This window comes from Citrus clementina, unplaced genomic scaffold (genome assembly GCF_000493195.1).
Source record: "Citrus clementina cultivar Clemenules unplaced genomic scaffold, Citrus_clementina_v1.0 scaffold_3, whole genome shotgun sequence".
NCBI lineage: Eukaryota > Viridiplantae > Streptophyta > Magnoliopsida > Sapindales > Rutaceae > Citrus > Citrus x clementina.
This window is the reverse complement of record NW_006262339.1, coordinates 37,144,283-37,163,936: the sequence shown is the minus strand read 5'-3', so window position 1 is coordinate 37,163,936 and position 19,654 is coordinate 37,144,283. Positions and strand designations below refer to the sequence as shown.

Here is a 19,654-nt window from a genome sequence, read left to right as displayed (position 1 = left end):
TAATTTATGTATTATTTGGGTCCAATAGAAAAATAAGATTCTTTTGAAAAGTTCTTATCCAATATGTTTGCTCAATTATTAATTTATGACTTTGGCTCCAAGTTGGGGCCAACAAAAATTATTTTTTTAATCAATATTATCAATTTATCGAGCATTAATTTAACAAAGTTCTACGGTATAGAGATATTGAGTAAACTAAAAGGAAAACATTTTTTTTAATTATAACAAAAATATTTAGAAATTCTAAGAAATTATTTCATAATTTTTATTGTAAAATTCTAAAATCTATCAATTTCAATATAACGAATACTTTGATAAGGCTGCCTAATAACCAGTTTAGCGCTGAGCCTTGGTCTCATCTACATAAATATATACTCTATATGATATATGCTTAAATTTTTTAAAGTAAAATTATAGTAAAGTCATACAAAATTATAAATAAAATTTGACACAAATGCATATGACATAAAGATGAGTATGAATAGTAAAATTCATCAACTAGGACAGAACTGACTCGTTGAGCAATATATCAATTCAAAAGATAATTAGGTAGTTGGTGCTTCAAATAAAGCATTAGGCCGTCATTGCAATTGACGTTGTTTCCTCAAATCCAAAAGAATGTTACTTCGAACAAATACGTATAAACTTACAAATTTTCTATCGCATGTTTTTCCTCCCAAGCCTGTCATCTTAATTAGATCTTGAAAAAACAAAACATTCCCTCGATTAGGATCAAAGAATTTGAGAGCAACACTTGAAGATGATCTGGAAAACTTCATTACCCTTGAGATAATCTCCCTGCGATTCTCGAAGTCTTCCGCCCAGCTGAAACTCATTCTCTGCAGCACTGTCCATTCTTTAGAAGAAATCTCATCAACTCAAGTTCATTCACACCTCTTAACATAAATCAACTCGACCCTCTTGAGAAGACCTGTCAAACACAACATAGCCTTGTCCGATATTTTTCCAATAATTGCCTTCATCCTGTGAAGAGAAAACAGATAGAAGTACTGGCGGGTAAGTAAATGCAAGGAAATAAATCTGGAGAAAATTAATTTGTTAAGACTAATTGGGAAGAAGAGAAGGGGGGGAAAATTTATATATTTTTGTTTATAAATTTATTTTACAAAAGTATTTTTAGAATTATATAACTAAATCGTTTAAAAGAGTTTTTTTAATTAAAAACTAAACATTCTAACAACTGTTTTTTTAAAAGCTCTATTTAAGCTTTACTACAAAAGTTTTATTCAAAAAACTATACTAAACAAAGCCTTGCACCTTCGCTTGTCAATGTTATCGATGCATCATTCTCGCTCTCTTAATTATTTCTTCTCTCAATCTCAACTCAATCGAAGCGCATGTCAATCTCTCATTGGGAGAGCTGAGCTGTAGAGCCCACAACCCCTCAATAGATACTTAACATGTGCACAGTTAGGCATGTGATAAACTGCCTAGAAATGCATAATTCTAATAGTATATTATAAACCCAAAATTTTTTAAAATTTTAATTAATATTTGAATCCGTCAAATGTTGATGTTACATTTATTTAAGCATTAGATGTGAATGATTATATTTTCTCCCCTTATTTTCTGTGAAACTGAAACCACTCAAAATAAAAATATAAAATGTAAATTTACCCTATAAATACCAAAAATAACATTTTTTTTTTCAGATTTTTGTTTCTTTCAGCAGTAAATACCATTATGATGGGATTTGGAACTTTTTGGTTGCAGCCGGAATATTCAAAATGGGTAGCATTAATTATGGTAGTTGATAGTTGGCTTCCACATTACAAGTACTTTTAGCAGAGGTGGAAAAACAATAATAATGAAGGTCATTGGAGATGAAGAAGAAAGATGGACTAGTGAAGTGGGTTTTGCTTGTTGATGAGGCTGATGATGATGATTCTACCTGGCAAATTATAAATGATGATGATTCTACCTGGCAAATTATAACCCCCATTCTTAGTAAATCTAGTCACGGAGGTTAGTAATTGATCTGTGTTTTTTTTTTTTTTTTTTTGCTGATTTAAATTAAGACTTTTCTTTTTCTTGGATCTTGATTGGAAATGGTGGATTAATTCTAAGAGCTTTCAGCTTGTTTGCATGTTTGTTTTAGACAAATTGTTGTTCACTTATGTGTGTGTTTGTCAAATTTGATGCCATGCATTAATCTTTCTAGAGAAAATTTGACCACTTGGTTGTAATCGTATGATCACTTTGGCTTTTGGGTTTTATATTACTACAATTAATTTCTCTAAATTGATAGTTAATTACAAGTTAGATCTTCATGTTAACAAGTTGTTTATTCTGGTTTTGTTAATAGAAGTTATCAGAATAAATATTTTTGTACAGTTTTCCAGGAGAAGGTACATGAAATTAAAAAACTGTCATCCTCCTACGAAAGTTATAGTGAAAATGAAATGACAAGAAGATTGTGACGCTGAATCATCCTCCTACTATAGTTGGCTCAGTGTGACTGTGTGAGTACTAAGAATGATTAACAGAATTCAATGAAATTTCGTTGTTAATGAAAATTGTTCAGCTTTTATATTTAACAACTAGAAAGTTTGATCATTTCTCGTGTACAATTGTACAGGCACTGGTTCCGCTGTGATTTATGGCTGATGATGATATTGCATGATGATTATTTTAATCAGCTAGAGTGATTGTATGGATTAACAATAAATCTTGTCTTAATGCTTGAGTGTAATTGTGAAGCTATTTGTTATCTAGCCACTACTCTGCTTTCTTGAGCACCAAGACTCCCTTAAATAAGTATTGGATTATTCTCGATATTGGTTGTTAGTGTTAAAATAGTTTACACAATGGTTATTTTAATATTTATTTTTGTATACATTAATTTACATTTGAGTAGCTATTTAATTTACTGATCAAACTCAAACTTTCTACCATAAGCCAAAGGTTATATTATAAATACTTGTAGTAGGATAAGAGCAACTTTTAGGGGGAAAAAAATCTAAGGAGGGTTTTTCATAGAATAATTATAAAAAAAAAACAGTGATAAAGGGATTTGTGTGATTATTTTTAAAATTAAAGGGGGCTTCATGTATGATAATAGTGCAAACCTTCAAGATCTTGATAGTCTTTTCCCCCCGTTTAAAAGCTATATAAATTGATAGAGGAGGGGAAAAAAATCCTAAAAACAAAAAGTCCCTAACTAATATTTAATTAAAGCGACAAATTTTCCCCTTTTGTTATACAGGGAAAGGAACTTGATGTTTTGCGAAGATAAAATTGCTCTTTTACCGGATCCAGAGTTTCAGCTGCACGTTACTTCCACTGCAAGTGTCTTAGTTGCATCAGGACACAAACCCTTGTTGAAATTTGTTTCAGTTAGTTCTATGGCACACTTATTTTTATTGAGACAAACCTGCAATAATTATCAGGTATAAAAGAAATATATAAGAGTAAATTTTGTAGATTCGGATGCCTGTACGTTGCAAAAATCAGATTTGACACAACCAGTACAAAATCAAATCCAAATTTTATAACGTGCAAACATTTGCCGTGAATAAGTGTATTCTTAACAAAATAATAACGTTAATAATGAGAGCAAATGAGGCCGTAATTACCTTCTCAACAAAGGAAGTAGAATTAGGATCATGACAATCCCCCATCCGGAAGGAACCACATTTTCCTGTTGGAGTTCCAAAACTTGCAAATTTTACAGTGGAGATGCTTCGGTTCTTAGGGCACTGGAGGTGAATAGTTGCATTACTATTGCTGCTTTCATTTCCATCTTCATCAGCAGCAACAAGACCACAAATGCTTGAGATATTACGCCGCGAGAACCTAATTCTTGTTGGATCTCCACCTTTCTCCTCGAAAATCACCAGAATGTTTCCGGATGGCTTGAACCAAGACCGAGGAACATGGTACCTGATCAATGCAAATAGACAAATAAATGGTTGTCATAACAAGAACAAAGATGTAAGCATTTTTGTTTTTTCAATCTTAGTTTACCATCTTTGTGTTGGTTCCCCGGAACCAGTTAGGCATTTTTGTTGGTTGAATGTGCCCCTGTAATCGCATTCTTGAACACAATGATCATCAATAGAACTTCTCTTATCCCAGTATCTTCCAATCGGTTCACCATTTAGCCAAGCTTGGCCTTTCCCCATATGAAGCATATCTAAACCAATAGGTTCATCCCCAACCGGTTCATTCACAACAGCCTGTCACATTCCATGTAAGAAATTAGAAGCTATTTTTCGACACGAAAAATGGGCAATATCCCAAGTATTTTTTTACCTTATACCATGTGAGAGGCTGATTTTTTGGCGGTTCTGAAGTTGGTGTCCAATTTACATTAGTCAAATTATCAGGATTATATATCCTAAGGTCTTCTCCTTGCACTCCTATCTGGAAAAACATAGGAACCGCGAAAAGCGTAAGGTGAGGCTATAGAAATTTGAAAGGCTAGTAAAATAATTAAATCGTATTATACTAAATATTGAAGAAGCAAACCTTATAGGTCCAATTATATGAAGAAAAATCCAGTGTCCGGTTGTTGAAACCCTTGATCTTAACACTGGTTAATCCTGTTCCTGTCCACTCATAAAATGGTCCTGCACTCTAAAGCAGCAACAAGAGTAGCACTAACAAGGATTTTGAATGTCGCATTTGATACAATCAGGAGTAACTCAGAGTTGATCTTATATATCTTTTGCAGAAAATAATTATGTAAAATGATATAAAGACAGGTGACTCACTGGTAAGCCAACTGTCATGCTTAATAGATCAATTTTATTCTTCCCTGCTTTGAGAGGGATGAGAGCCGTGAAACTGAAGACGAGTGTGCCAGTTGAATACGTACTATTACCTAACATAGGCAGAATGATTGTACTTATGTGAGCTTATTCAACAGATTTGACGACAAAATGAATTTTAGAAACTGATTGATGTTGAATGTGTCAATTCAACGGCTTATGTTAGTATACTAGAACATAAACAACAGTCTGGTCCAAAACGGAGAGGCATTGAGCTCCAAAAGAACCTTGGAAAAAGTAAAAAGATAATAATACCTTGAACTAGTTCCTGATTGATAAAAGCATGAAGTGTATGGCCCTTTGATTCAATTAGAAGAACCGGCTGGCTTCCTGTCCTTAAGAACTCTTCATCTTCGCTAAAAATTATGCTGCAATCATAGAACAAATATGACACTTCAGATTCAGAAACTCTTTCCAGACTCATTCATAAATCTTGCGACAATAATGAATAGGCCCTGAGCTTTTACGAGCAAGCTTTTGCAATAAGTTGATTGAAGCATAATTGAATCAATTCAACCCCACATCAGTTTTTGGAGAAAAGGAAAAAGAATCTCTGAACCATAAATCCCGAAAGTCAACTGATAAAAAATCTGCTCATAAGGTTTTTTCAGAATGAGACTAACCTTGTTGTGTACCAAAGATAGTCAGTAGTATCTTTTGTGGTATTGAGATGATCGACAAGACCACTTTTAACAAAGTTAGCTTCCCCCCATATCCCAGTCATCTCCTTAAATACATCCCATTGTAGAGCTTTTGAACCTTCATCCGCTGATGAATCCGACTGCTGCAAATACTCTGGTACCATTTCAATTATCGATGTTTGGGTACTTACCTGCGTCATTTTTTTTTCCTTTTTAAGATTTATAATTATAAGTTGGACATCTAACCAATTTGTAATGACACACATGCACCTCAATTTTTATACTTCTAGAATTTGATAAAACAGGATAACTTAATATGAAACAATTCTCAAGTGCGGTCGTCTTAACAACAGTGCGTAAGGCCAAATCCACATTTTATAACATGCATACATCTGGCACCGAAAAGGGTCTATGATATTGAAACTTACTTTTGCAGTGTTAAATACTACATTCTTGCAGTCTGAGAGAATGCTAACTGACCATGCGGGCAAGAAATATGACACGTTTCTAAACACAACCGTTGTGTCAGTTGCATTATCTGTGTTAGAAAGAAATGCAGCACAAGCTCCAGAGGAATCAGCGTAGACATCGGCCTACAAAACAGAAACTTAAATCACAACAGAAGGATGACATTTTAGATTAAAAATCTAGAGGTTACAACAAGGAGAAACAAATTAATCACCTCTTGGGAAGGGCCTAGTGATAAGTTGATGGGGTCACTGTTGAGCAATACACCTTCACATAGCATTATAGCTTCATGAAGTTCTTTAAGGTGTCCCCACTTTGGATTCCTTGGTAAGCCTATAAACCAAAGTGGGAAATTCAGCATAACCATCAAAGAAATAACAAGAGCTAGCTAGAAGATGAATTTGTAAAATATATTTAGTAGATTTTAATCATAGACATGTAAAAATAACTCACCATATTCATCAATTGGTGCATCATAGTCATAACTTGTTGTAACAAAATCTCCTGATGTGCGACCAAAATTTGTTCCACCATGATACTATAAACCACAGGAAACAACAAAATGGTAATTATGACAAGCAAATGTAAAAGTTTGGACAGGGGCGGAACCAGAGTTGGGAACCTGGAGGACCAAATGGTCAAAAGTAAAAGCAGGCTGGGGGAGGGGGAGATTATTGAAACTTAAGTTATTGGGAAAAATTTTAGAAATATAAAGTTAAGTGGGCCAAATTCTAAAATAAGAACAGAAATCTGGATTAAAATAACAATGCGTGGGCAAAGTTAAATGCACAACTATATTTTTGGTTCAAATTATGAATAGAAATAAGGAAAAAAAATTCTGAGCTCCACCCATGAGTTCGGGCACAATAATTAAGTGAATATTGTGTACTTTGGCACAATTTTCGTAATATTTTTCACAACTGTCTTAATTAGAAACGTAAAATGTGACCAATGATAAGTTGCTTAATGTGACAATTAAAAAGGAATAATTTAAAGTAGAATCGAAATAAATTAATAATTTTGATTAAATAATTTTTTTATTTTGACTGGTTCTGACTTGGGCTTGGGGGCTCTATTTTATAAAGAAACACATTGCATGAATAAAAGAAGGTAAATATTGAAAATACCATATAGTAGTTGTGTACACTGCCACCTTTTTGGATAAAACGAGCAACAGAAAAAGCAACATCCTGATGCGGCCTGTGAGGATCTGGAGCCCCAAATTTTTTAAACCTGCCAAATTTCAAGCATCAGTAGTAACATATATACTCTAAATTCTAAAGAGATTAAATCAGAAATTTAAAAAAGCTTCAACAAATCAAACAATTTTTTGCATTACCATCCAGGCCAATTCTCAGTCCAAATTTTGGGCATTTTTGATGAATGAGGCGTGAATTGGTCACAGTAAAAGGAGTTACAAGTATCTATCTGCAATAAAATGAAACGAATTATATGGCTTTGAGTTAAAAGCTTGAAATTCTCGTTATTTTTATATCATTATTATTATTTGCACCTGACATGTCTAAGCTTTTTTTTTTCTTGTTTTCATTCTTAAAAATCCCAAAAGAATATTTACTCAAAACATAAAAAACGGTTTTCTAAACGAAGCAGCTATAAAATTTTAATTATTGGTTACATTTTTTTTTAATCTAAAACTAATTTATTTCCGCAAATTCTACAAGTATTTATACAATATTACAATATCTAATAAAAATGTTTTCTGCTAACACTGAAAAACAGTAAGAATTGTTATTTATAGACATTGTATTGTAGACTTGTAGAAAATCGTTTTTTGTTTTTTGATATTTGTATTTGGATATGACAAAAAAAAATTAATGATAGAGTTGTAAACTCTTATACAAATTTATTTTGTTCAAATTAATGTGACTTAAATTCATTGATTAGATGAAAATAAAAAAAAATAAAAATAAAATGCATGGGTCAAGATCTATTGAATTATGCCATATTAATTTTTATAAAATAAATTTATAGAATAGTTTATATCTCTACCATTATTTATAAAAAAAAATTATATTGTATTTAAATTTTCTTCAAATTTCTGCCAAATTAATTATCTTGTAACTAATCTTTTACCACGGGGTCAGGAGCATCATATTGTTGGCACATAATCCAGGGCACTCCCGTATTTTGAGAAACAGCCATACTAGCAGCCCACATCGCATATTCCTTTCCTCCTTTATAAAATTGTTCATACCATTGATATTCATTTTCAACCTACACAATCCGAAAATTAATGTAAAAAAAATGCCTTTTGGAATCATTTGTTACCCAAAATGAAATATTAATAAATTGAAAGGGAAAGAAAAATAAAGATATCTCAAAGTTGGAAAGATCATTGCATTTTCAGTATCTTTATTTTTTTTTCCCCCTTAGCCGTGCACATTATTGTTTATTTTTCTTCACGCTAAAGCTACATAAAATGGGGCATAAAGTAGTGTGGAAGCCAACTCCAACTTGCCTGTGCCAGAATGATGGGACCTCCTTGTGATGCAAAAAGTTTTTCCTTCTTCATCATGTCCACTATTAGTGTCATGAACTTTTGCATGTAAGACTATAAACACCCAATAGAAAAATGATTCAATAACATGTGTCCCAATTGCGATTATCTGCACTTTATAAACTATGAATCTGATGCAATATAATGTTGGTAAAATATAATGTTTTATTTAGAAAGTGCGAACATATGACCGAGGCACAACCAGAAATCAATTTCATACCATGAATGGCTTACTATACGACCGGAAGACACTGCCAGGAATGTAGTGCAACCAAACCGGTACGCCTCTAAATCATATGATCAACATTTAGATTTTAATTAAACGTAAATAGAAACGAAAGACTGTGATTATATATAAGTAATTAAATCTCAATCTATATATGGTAACATTAAATAAATTGCGTACCCATAATTGTACTCAGCAGCAACAAATGGACCAATACGCAGAAGCATATACATCCCAGCTTGCTGAACAGTCTTCACAAACTTGACCAGATCATATCTTCCCTCGAACGAGTACTTGAAATAAATTCCCACATACGAAGAAAAAAATGTCAATAAAATTGATAAATATATAACCAAAAAAAATAAAAAAAAACCCCCTCTTACTTTGCCTGGAGAAAGCTCATGACCACTCCAAAACACATAGGATTCAATCGTATTTAAGCCACCTTCTTTTGCTGCTTGAATAAGCTCCGGCCACATCTACCACATGCCACATTTAGATTAAGCTTCATTTTTTTATTATGGCAAATAATTTGAAAATTCTCAGATACGGAAATTTGCACTTCTCTATAAAACAATTGTATGGACATTCACAAGAGAAAAAGAACTAAATTGAATTTGTTGTGTAAAAAACTTATATGACAATATCTTTCTCTTAACCAAAAAATGAATTATGTCATAGAGAATCCAAATTGTTTATCCAACGTATAAAAATAAGAGGACGAGAGATAGAGTGATGACTCACTGCAGGAACACTGCGAGGATAATGAATGGAAGCAGAAAGGAAAAGCTTTCGCCGGCCATCAATGATTAAAGAGCGATGATCGTACGTTACATTTGCTGCTAAGCAAAATGAGTTGAAGCAGCAGAAGGAGAAGAAGATGAACAAAACGATTAGCCTAACCGGTAATATTTTCATTCGCTTCATCTCATATATATATATTTCTTGACGATAATGTTGATAAAATTCCTGTGCTTGAGCAGCTGGTGAAATGTTGAAGCTCTTGTCAGTCTGCAAATATATCTACATCAGCCTCGGCCATTTATAGGAATGTTGGTAAGCATCTGAGAAAAGCAACTAAAGAAATGTAAGCAATATCAGATAAGGAGATAATAACATTAGGGTCTCTATTCTTTTGATATTCTATTTTTAAACTGATACGGTCGGTCCATGTTTATCAATTAGATCCCTTACCTTTTTTAATATCACCATAATAACAATTACTAATGAATGTAACTTAAAAAGTATCTCGAAATTGAAAGAAATTACTCGTAAAGAAGATGTTCTACTCTCAATATGGCGATTGAACTCCTTCAATTAAACTAGAGATATAAAGTGAGAATTAACCACCTAATTAAGGAATATATGTTTATTTATAAGTTATAGACTCTTAAGTTGTGAAGATTTATTTAAAAAAATGTAATAATTAAGAATTTAAAGTTCAGTATTATAAAGGTAGTTTATTTTTCTGAACACCCAGGGCATCATATTGATATTTTTTTTAATGCGAGTTAGTTTGGTTATTTCACTTATTTTCATAAAAATTGGAGAATCTTTATGATAATAATGAAAATACTACGCCCTTATACGTAGAACCTTAAAACGTGAGGGACTCCAATGTTATTATAAACCATTAGATAAGTATCTCCCCATTTAAAACGAAGCGGCCGCATATCGGATAGCAGATAAGATATTCGAAATATTACAGCAAAGATATTTATATTTTAAACTAATCAGTTGACTCCATCCGGTTCCGATTTGGAGTATCAAATTAATGCTGACAATCATTACTTTTGTTACTATTTTCATTTAAAAGAAATAGCTGTAAGATATATTTCCAATTGACCACCTTGAATGAATATGCTGTAAGATATATCACAGGCGTTACAGCCTTGCATTTATAGTTGGAAATATATATATTTGGAGACAGCCGCTTCCTAAAACCAATAGGATACAAAAGCAATAAATTGATAATTAAATACTAAAATTATGATAAAAATTCCATTTTGATACAAGTGCACATGCAGCAGAATCAAAAGAATTTTAATTTTATTATTTAAATATTTATTTATTTATGTGATAAATAAAAAATAAATTCTCTCTCAAACAAAATTTAAAAAATTAATATTATTTTAAATAATTTTTTTTCTCCACTAAAATAATAGCAATTTGAAGAGCCTATGCATGGCAGGGACCTTACCATGGAAAAAAGAGTGAAGTTATTCAGAATCTCTTTGTTCACGGGTCATTATCAAAACAACATACATTGTTTAAAATTTGAGAGAATTTGGAAGTTTGCCATCGAGGACCATTGAATTGCTGCTCTCTGCAAATTGACTCCTCTTCATCCTCGTGATCAGATCCGCCGACAATTTCAGCATTATCAAGAACATCTTCACAGCTGGCACCAAATTGGAAAGTGAAGGCGTTGGGTTTGGCCTGGTTAGGATTTGCGTATACTGGACTCACCCCACAACATTTCACCTTGTGGTGACCTTTGCCGAAATCTGACCAATACTGGATTAGGAAGTCAAATGAAAGGGCAGCAGCTGCCTGGTGGCCTCCATTGTCTCCATCCGGCAGCCCAATCCCAATATTCCAACAAGGATATAATCCAAGCATGACATGATTCGAGTTAAAGCCCGCGTTGTCAAACAACTCGAAAAAGTACTGATGATTAGAACCGAACTTACATCCCACTCTGAAGACACATGAGGTATTATCGTGATCGGAATCAATTTCAATAACTACATTAATCGCAAACCCGATGAAGAATTTGTTGCCACAGCGATGTGGCAGTTGAATAGTTATTGAAGATCCCAAAGATCGATTGCTGAACAACTCTGGGATTTCACTTCCTGGTAAACAAAAGCTGATGCCCCGCGGCTTATCAAATTCCTATAATACGTTGTAAAATGATTTTGCAGCAGTTTAGAATGTTGTAAAATCCTAAAAATGCATTTTAAAAATAAGGGCAGGAGAAAAAGAGTATATTGGGTACCTTTTCACAGAATAGTCTTAGTGATGCAATTGTCACTTGCTGAATTCTTTGCTGCATATATGCCCAAATACTTTGATTTTGATTCAGCTTCAGGCAATTAACAAATATAAACGGCGACAGGAACATGTTACTTTCACTGGTATGATTGGATAGTGTTTCCACGACGGATGCATCCAGTGCTTCTAGACATGATGGAAGTTCTGGCAAAGATTGGAGCCGCTTGCAATTCCTTGCATCTAACATCACCAAATGCGGTGGAAGCTCTGGTAACGATGATTGAAGCATAATGCAATCAAATAAGTGAAGCCATTTTAACCTTGACAGATGGCTTATACCTGAAGGTAAACTCTCAAAATTATTTCTACTCAGATCTAACTCTACCAATGAGGATAGACAGCCAATATCTCGAGGGATTTTTATGATCTCACGGTAGGATAATGGTGCCTGAGGAGTGGTCGTCGATACCCCTGCAGCACTAAGGAATTCCAGAGCTTTTAAATTGCCCAAGCTCTCTGGCAAGCTACCAAGTTTAGTGCAACCCATCAACTGTAGCTCCCTGAGCCCTTCTAGATTTTCAATTGAAGATGGCAGCTCTTTAATGTTGCTTGCCTCTTCTAAATTAATTATTTCTAGGAGTTGCATTTTCTCCAAGATTTCTGGGAAACTCCCAAGCTGTTCACAGAAAGCAAGATGAAGGCTGCGAAGAGATTTCAATTTACAAATGCTAGTTGAAAGACTCTTCAGACTATAGCAATTACTCATTTCTAAGGTTTCAAGATCGGGTAGGCAATCGATTGATGAGGGAACTTCTTCTATTGGGGTATGCCTTAATTTTAGCTCTACTCCATTGCCTGAAATCCTTGGAAACTCCCTGAGATTAACACACTCGGAGCAATTAATCTTAATGGAAGATACAAAATGAATGTTCTGTGGAAAGCACCTAAGACTTTCACAGCCCTCCAGACTCAAGTTAGCAAGATTGTTAAAATTCTGGATATACGAGGGAATGAGAGCCAAGCGTGTGCAATTCCGAAGATTCATTCTCTCGAGATTTGGAGTTTCCGATGGTTCTGGAATTCTAGTGAGATTGGTGGAGTCATTGAGGTCAATATATTTTAATTTTGGAGCTTTCTGCAAAAGCAAATAAACAATTACTAGAATAAATCAGCACCAAAGAACTTCACAATTAAATCTTTTTAAGGATCGAAAAACAAACAAATGTTTGGTATTAGTGTTTCATTATACCTTTTTTCCTTTCCATATTTGCTCAACTTTACTATAAGGTAAGTTGAGTTCAATAAAAATTTTTTGGCTTGAAATCGAATGGCAACGTCTTCAAGGGATATTGGTGCCAGTGGAGATATCTCAATTCCTTCGGAAGATAATCCAAACCTTGATCAAGATGCACTTTAGAGCTCGCAATTGGAATAGATGTGAACTTAGGAACGTAGAATTTAAGCAATCTGAGATTGGGCATATTTTTAAAAGCTCCACAAGTTAGATGGATGTCTGTTTTATTGGACAAATCAAGGAATATGCCTTTAATTTTATCAGTCCCCTTATATAAAAAAAAAAAAAAGTAACAATGAGTTAGCATAAAATCCAAGAAAAAATTTTCATAAAAATTTATTAAAAGCTCCTTAATTGGGCCCCAAAAAAAAATTACATTTGTTCTTTTTTTTTCACAATTTGTATATGGGAAAAACAAAAAATGCATGGGCTATTTTCACACTTTCAAGTCCCCCTATATGGCACTCAATTTGTTTCAACACTCTTCATAAAATTTGTGTGTTTGTTAGAGCGAAAGAGAATACACTATTAAATCATGTAGTTTAATAGAGTCAGTATCTAATGCATTATAAAACCGTGTATTTTAATAGTGTGTTTGCACTAATTCTATTACACCACATGTTTTAATGTATTCACATGAAAAAAAAAAAAAATAGGGCGCTGCACGAGAGATTGACTACACACACACATTTGAAAAACACTTCAATATTCCAAAATTTCTCTAAAATTTTAAAATAAAAACTTGTTCTCTCGACACCCTCAGCCAATAATTTACTTAATTATGGTTCTTGTGTTTTAGGTTGTTTTGTTCATACAAATAATTTTACTTAAGGATGTTTTGGTAATAATAAAATTTACTGAAAAATGGGTATGCCAGTGTGGTTAGGAAAAAATCATACAACTGTCCAAACAAAACATAAAAAAAAGGTAGATTCTTACCTTATTATACTTCAATACACGACTGACATCCCTATGATCCCACAATCTGCTACGTTTGCCTGGCTCTTCGTTAGATTCTTTGTGAACAATCTCTCTTCCCATTTCTTGCAACAAATCATGCATTTGCAACCTGTTATCTAATATTGTTACAAGTGACTTATCAATAAGGACATCTAGTTCGGGAGACACAAAATCATCAAGTACCCTCATCACAAAATCTTTATCCTCACCCTCAAAGAAACATGCAATGTCTAGAAATATATTCTTCGCCTCGAAAGTTAAATCATTAAAACTAATCTTTAGAATATCATAAATATGATAAATATCAGATTCACAGATCCGGTTTAAATCGTCCAGTACGTTTTACCAATGTGTTTTGCTTTTCTGATAGAGGGAGGAACCCATCACTTTGAGAGCTAATGGATTGCCTTTGGCATACCGTACAACCCTCCACGAGTGACCTATGAGATCTTTAGGACACCGATTTTCTTTAAAAGCGTAGTTACAAAATTGTTCCAAAGCCACATCAAATTGCAGTCCATTTACCCTGTATATTTTCTTCACTCCAAATTTTTCGAGGACTCGTTTATCCCTAGTGGTAATGATAATTCTGCTTCCCAGACCAAATTGATCAAGCCCTCCAATTAAACCCTCCAATTGTCCAACTTTACTCACATTATCGAGCACAATTAACACCTTCATGCACCGGAACCTCCCTTTAGTAAATTGTGGAATATTGGGGCCAGCTACTTCAAGTTTTTCACTTAATATTGTTGAAAGAATTTGCTTTTGTAGATGTTCTAATCCACCCCCTGTTCCTGAATTTCTCCTAACATCTGCCACAAAGCATGTCCCTTCAAACCCACCAGAGAATTGATTGAAAATAGCCGTCGCAAGGGTGATTTTGCCTATACCACCCATGCCCCAAATCCCAACAATTTGGACAGTGTCCGACAGTTCCATGCATAGCAATGGTTTGATTTGCTCAATTCGTGAATTTAATCCAACTAAGCCATTGTATGAGTCCGTTGAGATTGTTATTTTTTCCAAGTTCTTCAAAACATCTTCGACAATTTTGTCTATAAGTAACGCATCATTCCTAATAAGTGCGAATATGGGAAAAAAAGGGTCAAATCAGGCCAAGACAGAAACAGAGAAACGATGAATGATAAATAAGAGTTACCTGAATTTCGTGGATTCATGGCCAGCTAAATGGGATGTTTCGGTCAGTTCATCCCTCCACTTCTGAACCATTTCTGGCTTCTCTCTGAACTGTTGTCCGAACTTAACAAAAGCATCTCCGAAAATGCCAGTTTGATGCCGCACACTGAATGGACTCACGTTATAGAAAACTGGGATAACAATTTGATCATTTGCTTTCTTGCAATCAAGAATCTTGACAAGTTCATTCAGGCACCATTTTGAAGAAGCGTAGCCCTTTGAGAAAATGATTACCGAAATCTTTGAACCTTCGATTGCATTCAAGAGGGCCGGTGATATCTCATCTCCTCTGTTAAGATCCTCATTATCAGTAAAAGTTTTTATTTTCTTTCGACACAAAGCAGCGTAGAGATGGCTAATGAAGATTACGCGAGTGTCCTCCCCTCTGAAATTGAGGAAGACATAGAAGCCATGAAGGAGATTTTAGAAATTAATTTGGTTATAGAAACAGAGAATTAATCCTGGGAGTACCGAGATGTATGAGTATGTATGAAAATGTGTGAAGTAAGTAAATAATTGAATGCAAACTTTGTTGGAGCTTTCTTATACCAGATTTGGCAAGTCAAAAAACATAATAATGATAATAGAGAGTGGCAGACAAAGATAAAAAGCTTTTATGTAAAAAAATTCTTGTAATCAAGGAATGATGGGAAATCAAAGAAAGGAAAGTTTGAAAGTAGAGTCAGAGAAATTTAAAAAATTATATTTTGTGCAATTTCTTCGGCGAGGAACTTTCAATGTGATTACCAATTTACTTCCGCCAGTAAATTCAAAAGGCAAAAACGCTTGGTGGTCCAGCGAATTAAGACTGAATTGTGTTTTTACGCAATAAGTCAAGCATATAATTGACAAAAGCCATTTCATTTCCCTTTTACATGTCATTAATTTTTGTAACACGGTGTGGCAACATATGCATAATCAAGTGAGGCAAAAGGGTTTCAATGATTGTAACAGAACTTGAAGAACGAGGATGCCTAATGAATAACTTCGTCGCCAGCACGAAAAATAAACACAGGAAAAGGAATTTCTTAGATGTCATCACATTGATGATAAAAAAAGACCTCTGAAATGTAATGTTAGCATTAAATTTGAAGTAAAGTGACGTTGTTTCCATTTGCTTAATATTCAGCGATAGCTTATTGGTTATCGTTCATCAAACAACTTTCAAGATAAATAAAAAGTTATTTAAACAATTGGATCCCTTAAGTTTTTAAGAATAGTCATCGACTGCAGGTGAAATTATAAAGAAACTTTCCGAGAAAAAAAAATATGAATAGATAAATCTTCAGTAAGTTGATGAAAAAGTCAAGCATACGAAGCAGGAAGCCTATAAGGAAAAGGACACTTGTGCCTCGTGATTTGCTTAAATATATATAAAAAGCTCAAGTTTTGAAAAATAGGAACAGGAACTCCTTTTTGACCAACAATACTGCCGTTTGATTTTAGTAACAAAAACAATTACTTTAAAGTTTTTAAGAAATGCTCCCAAAAATGGAAGTTGTGCAACTCAAATTACCTTTTTTTTTTTTTTTCTTTATTAGGACTGCCATAAAAAGAAAGGACCTATCAATTATTTCAAGTGTTTAATTGAGTGGTTTCTAAAAGTAGTTTTATTTAGTTGGTCATTTGAATTTGAATCTTAAAAAGGTAAGAGGTTGAAAATTAAATTTGAGTTTACCCGCTCTTATCTTTTAAGAAAATATAAATGAAAAAAAGAAAGTACATATGGAATTAAAGTTTTTCTGCTTTCATTGTGCGATATTAAAAAACAAAAAGGTTTTCAAAGGTAAAATAATAATTAACATCATTATTGTTTAGTTACAAAATATGACAAATTAGTTCTAACATTGGTATGACAAGCTTTGGGTCATGATCAAATTCAACAAATAGAAACATCACATATTCTAGATAGAAATTTTTGTCCAAAGAAAATAATGAAACATATATCTACAGCAAAATTAACAATTAAAGGAAAAAAAAAACTAGCTAGCAGGCAAATCATTTCGGCACAGTGGACATGAACGACTCTTCTCCAGCCAAAAGTCAATGCACCTCTTATGAAAGACATGATCACAAGGCGTACAAGAAGCCAACTGCCCCACAACAATCCCGTCCAAACAAATTGCACAATCCTTTTCTGATTCAATTCTCTTTTCCGGCAGCCTGGTCACGTTGGACTTATTATTAATAGCCATCCTCAAATCCATAGCAATCGGCACAAATTTTCGAAACCTGTTGCTCGGATTGGTACGCAACCGCTTGAAATAATCGAGAACACAAACTACCAACTTCGTTAATGTATAAATTCTCACAGATTGTGGAAACATTATTGGCATCCCGCCAGATGCGTCGAGCCGGAGAAGATGCAATCCTTTGTCGCTTAAGAAGCATCCGTTGGCGTCGACCGTGACTCCTTCATCAGCAAGAATGTTAGACAAGAAGTGGAACATGTTGTTGTAGGTTACAAACAGGGTATGATCAGATTGCAAGTACAAGAATGTGTCTGGTTTGGCGCTGGTGGCACGTTGGTTAATAACGTGATGGGCACGCAATTGGAATATGAAACCAGGTTGCATGTTTGGTAAATCCCACAGCTGGTTTCTCACTTTGTTTAGAATAGTGTTGTCTTGTCTCAGTTTTAGTTCACAATTGGACATTTTTTTTGAGAACGAGACAGAGAGAACAAAAGAAAAAAATACTACAATGGAAATGGAAGTGGTGTTGTTTAATGATGTGAAATCTGGAGAATATGAATTTATAAAGGGCTAGGGACTATGCCTCAGACTTGACTCCTGATCCCATACGGAAATCGAGTGGGAATAGAAAAATCAAAGTTTGTTTCCTAATTCGATCCGAAACACAAAATAAATATGATACAGCGAGAGCCTGATATTAGCAATAATAATACTATAAAATTTTAATATTTAAGTCTTAATTTCTTATTCAATTGAAATGACATATCTATTTATGAAATGATATACAGAATTAATAGTGGTAATTTAATAAATTATGAAATTCATCAATTTTGAGCCACATATGGCAATTAAACTCAGCATTACTTATGTCAAATTGGAGATTCATTTTATTTGTTTCTTTTTTTTCGATTTGTTTTTAAATCCGTTTGGGTGTTGAAATAACTCTCCGTCGTTCATTATTTTCTTAATTATTTTTCAATTTAATGAATCGCACGCTTAGTTTTTTGATAAGTTTGGGGTGTTGAAATTACTCTCCTTCATTCATTATGATCTTTTAAATTATTTTTCAATTCAATGAAAAAAAAAACAAAAAAAAATTGTTAACTTATTAAAAAAAATGCACGTAACTGCCTCATCTTCAAATTCTTTGACAAACAAAAAAGTATCTTAAAAAAAAAAAAAAAACGATTTTGTGGATCCCTCTTTCTCCTCGTTCCACAGAGAAAACATGTTGTGATTTTAAAAATTTTTTCCTGATAAACCAAGTAGTTCACACAACAGCAAACAAAAGTAATGCGATGATATGAAAGGTCCACATTAATTACTTAATCATGATTTGCAACGTCCAATCCCATTGCTACAATGGCTTCCACAAAATTCTTTTAGTTTCCTCCCATATTTTAATAATGCATTAGTTTTTGAAGAGAGAAATAATAAATTAATATCATATCAGACGTACACATTTTTAACTAGAGCAATTAATTTATGCTTACTAAAATTTCAAGTGCGCCGATCATTTTAAGTATAAATGCCTATATGTCATCCTAATGCCGTGCACGCAACCAGCCAATCACGTGAAGGTGTGGGTTCACGTTAATTAAGATCCATTAACCAAATTCACATAAATAATTTATGTTATTGACATATATACGTAAGATGGTGGTCGGTTTGAAGAAATGAGAGGAGAAGCAAGAGGAGGTTAACTGTGATTGTTTGATTTTTCATGAAATGATAAGAGGAAAGCAGTTGCATGTGTTTTTTTTTCACTTGGATAAGTTTATCTTTGGAGTTAAATTGTTAATTTTTACTATAGTAAAAATAATTGAGATGAAAAGTTAAACTATAAATTAATTTAATGAGAAAAATAAACAACTGATGCAGGAAGGTTTTAGACACCACATGAACAACCAAAATAGTAATATAACATTGTTACAGCTATCTTGTATGAATTGTATATATAACTATACAATAATAAATGGAACATCAAAATTTCCGTAAAAACTATAAATAAAATGAAAATGCCTTAACATTTAATGAATTAAAATAATCCACAATATAAATTACAATTGATTCAGAAAAGCCAAGATATGAATTAATAATTATCATGATCCATCGCTTAAATCAATTGAAATCGGCACAAATTTGACAGACCGGTTGCGGGAACTAAAACTCAACCACTTGACATACCTAAGCACACAATCCACCAACTTTGACAAGGTATAAATTCTCACAGACTGAGGAAACGCCAGCATCCTGGACCCGTCGGGCCGGAGAAGCTGCAACCCGCCGTCGCATAAAAGCTTTCCATCGGTGTCGGCTGTTATTCTTTCATCTTCAAATGAGATTGTTATATTTTTCCTTA

General features: G+C 33.5%; 2 protein-coding genes and 1 long non-coding RNA gene across 3 annotated transcripts; 1 reads left to right on the top strand and 2 right to left on the bottom strand.

Annotated features, from left to right (window-relative positions):
- Positions 1-1,843: 1,843 nt before the first annotated feature.
- Positions 1,844-2,665, top strand: LOC18048006. The gene is made up of 3 exons (XR_002906443.1): positions 1,844-1,986; positions 2,356-2,483; positions 2,600-2,665. It is a non-coding gene; the product is annotated as an uncharacterized LOC18048006 (long non-coding RNA).
- A 509-nt stretch (positions 2,666-3,174) lies between these two features.
- On the bottom strand, positions 3,175-9,644 carry LOC18048005 (beta-galactosidase 10). Its single transcript, XM_006442828.2, has 19 exons — positions 9,391-9,644; positions 9,030-9,125; positions 8,827-8,939; positions 8,641-8,707; positions 8,382-8,474; positions 7,997-8,137; positions 7,242-7,330; positions 7,030-7,135; positions 6,356-6,440; positions 6,117-6,235; positions 5,863-6,027; positions 5,417-5,625; positions 5,049-5,161; positions 4,737-4,846; positions 4,492-4,599; positions 4,276-4,386; positions 3,988-4,199; positions 3,597-3,903; positions 3,175-3,394 (listed from the first exon to the last, which is right to left on the bottom strand). Exons 1-19 carry the CDS (start codon positions 9,571-9,573, stop codon positions 3,284-3,286), a joined length of 2,538 nt encoding a protein of 845 aa, XP_006442891.1. The 5' UTR covers positions 9,574-9,644; the 3' UTR covers positions 3,175-3,283.
- A 1,240-nt stretch (positions 9,645-10,884) lies between these two features.
- Positions 10,885-17,754, bottom strand: LOC18048004 (TMV resistance protein N). The gene is made up of 6 exons (XM_024187479.1): positions 17,150-17,754; positions 15,060-15,482; positions 14,285-14,975; positions 13,877-14,173; positions 11,648-12,778; positions 10,885-11,544 (listed from the first exon to the last, which is right to left on the bottom strand). Exons 1-6 carry the CDS (start codon positions 17,752-17,754, stop codon positions 10,885-10,887), a joined length of 3,807 nt encoding a protein of 1,268 aa, XP_024043247.1.
- Positions 17,755-19,654: the final 1,900 nt, after the last annotated feature.

Bases quoted from the DNA above. Each gene is read 5' to 3' on its own strand.
- LOC18048005 (XM_006442828.2), bottom strand. From the start codon at position 9,573: ATGAAGCGAATGAAAATATTACCGGTTAGGCTAATCGTTTTGTTCATC. The intron at 8,708-8,826 runs GTACGCAATTTA...CATATGATTTAG, and splicing joins GCTGCTGAGTACAATTATGG to AGGCGTACCGGTTTGGTTGC. The intron at 4,847-5,048 runs GTATTATTATCT...TGCCTATGTTAG, and splicing joins CAATCAGGAACTAGTTCAAG to GTAATAGTACGTATTCAACT.
- LOC18048004 (XM_024187479.1), bottom strand. From the start codon at position 17,754: ATGTCCAATTGTGAACTAAAACTGAGACAAGACAACACTATTCTAAAC. The intron at 14,174-14,284 runs GTGATGGGTTCC...GATATTCTAAAG, and splicing joins GCAATCCATTAGCTCTCAAA to ATTAGTTTTAATGATTTAAC. The intron at 11,545-11,647 runs GTACCCAATATA...AACGTATTATAG, and splicing joins TAAGACTATTCTGTGAAAAG to GAATTTGATAAGCCGCGGGG.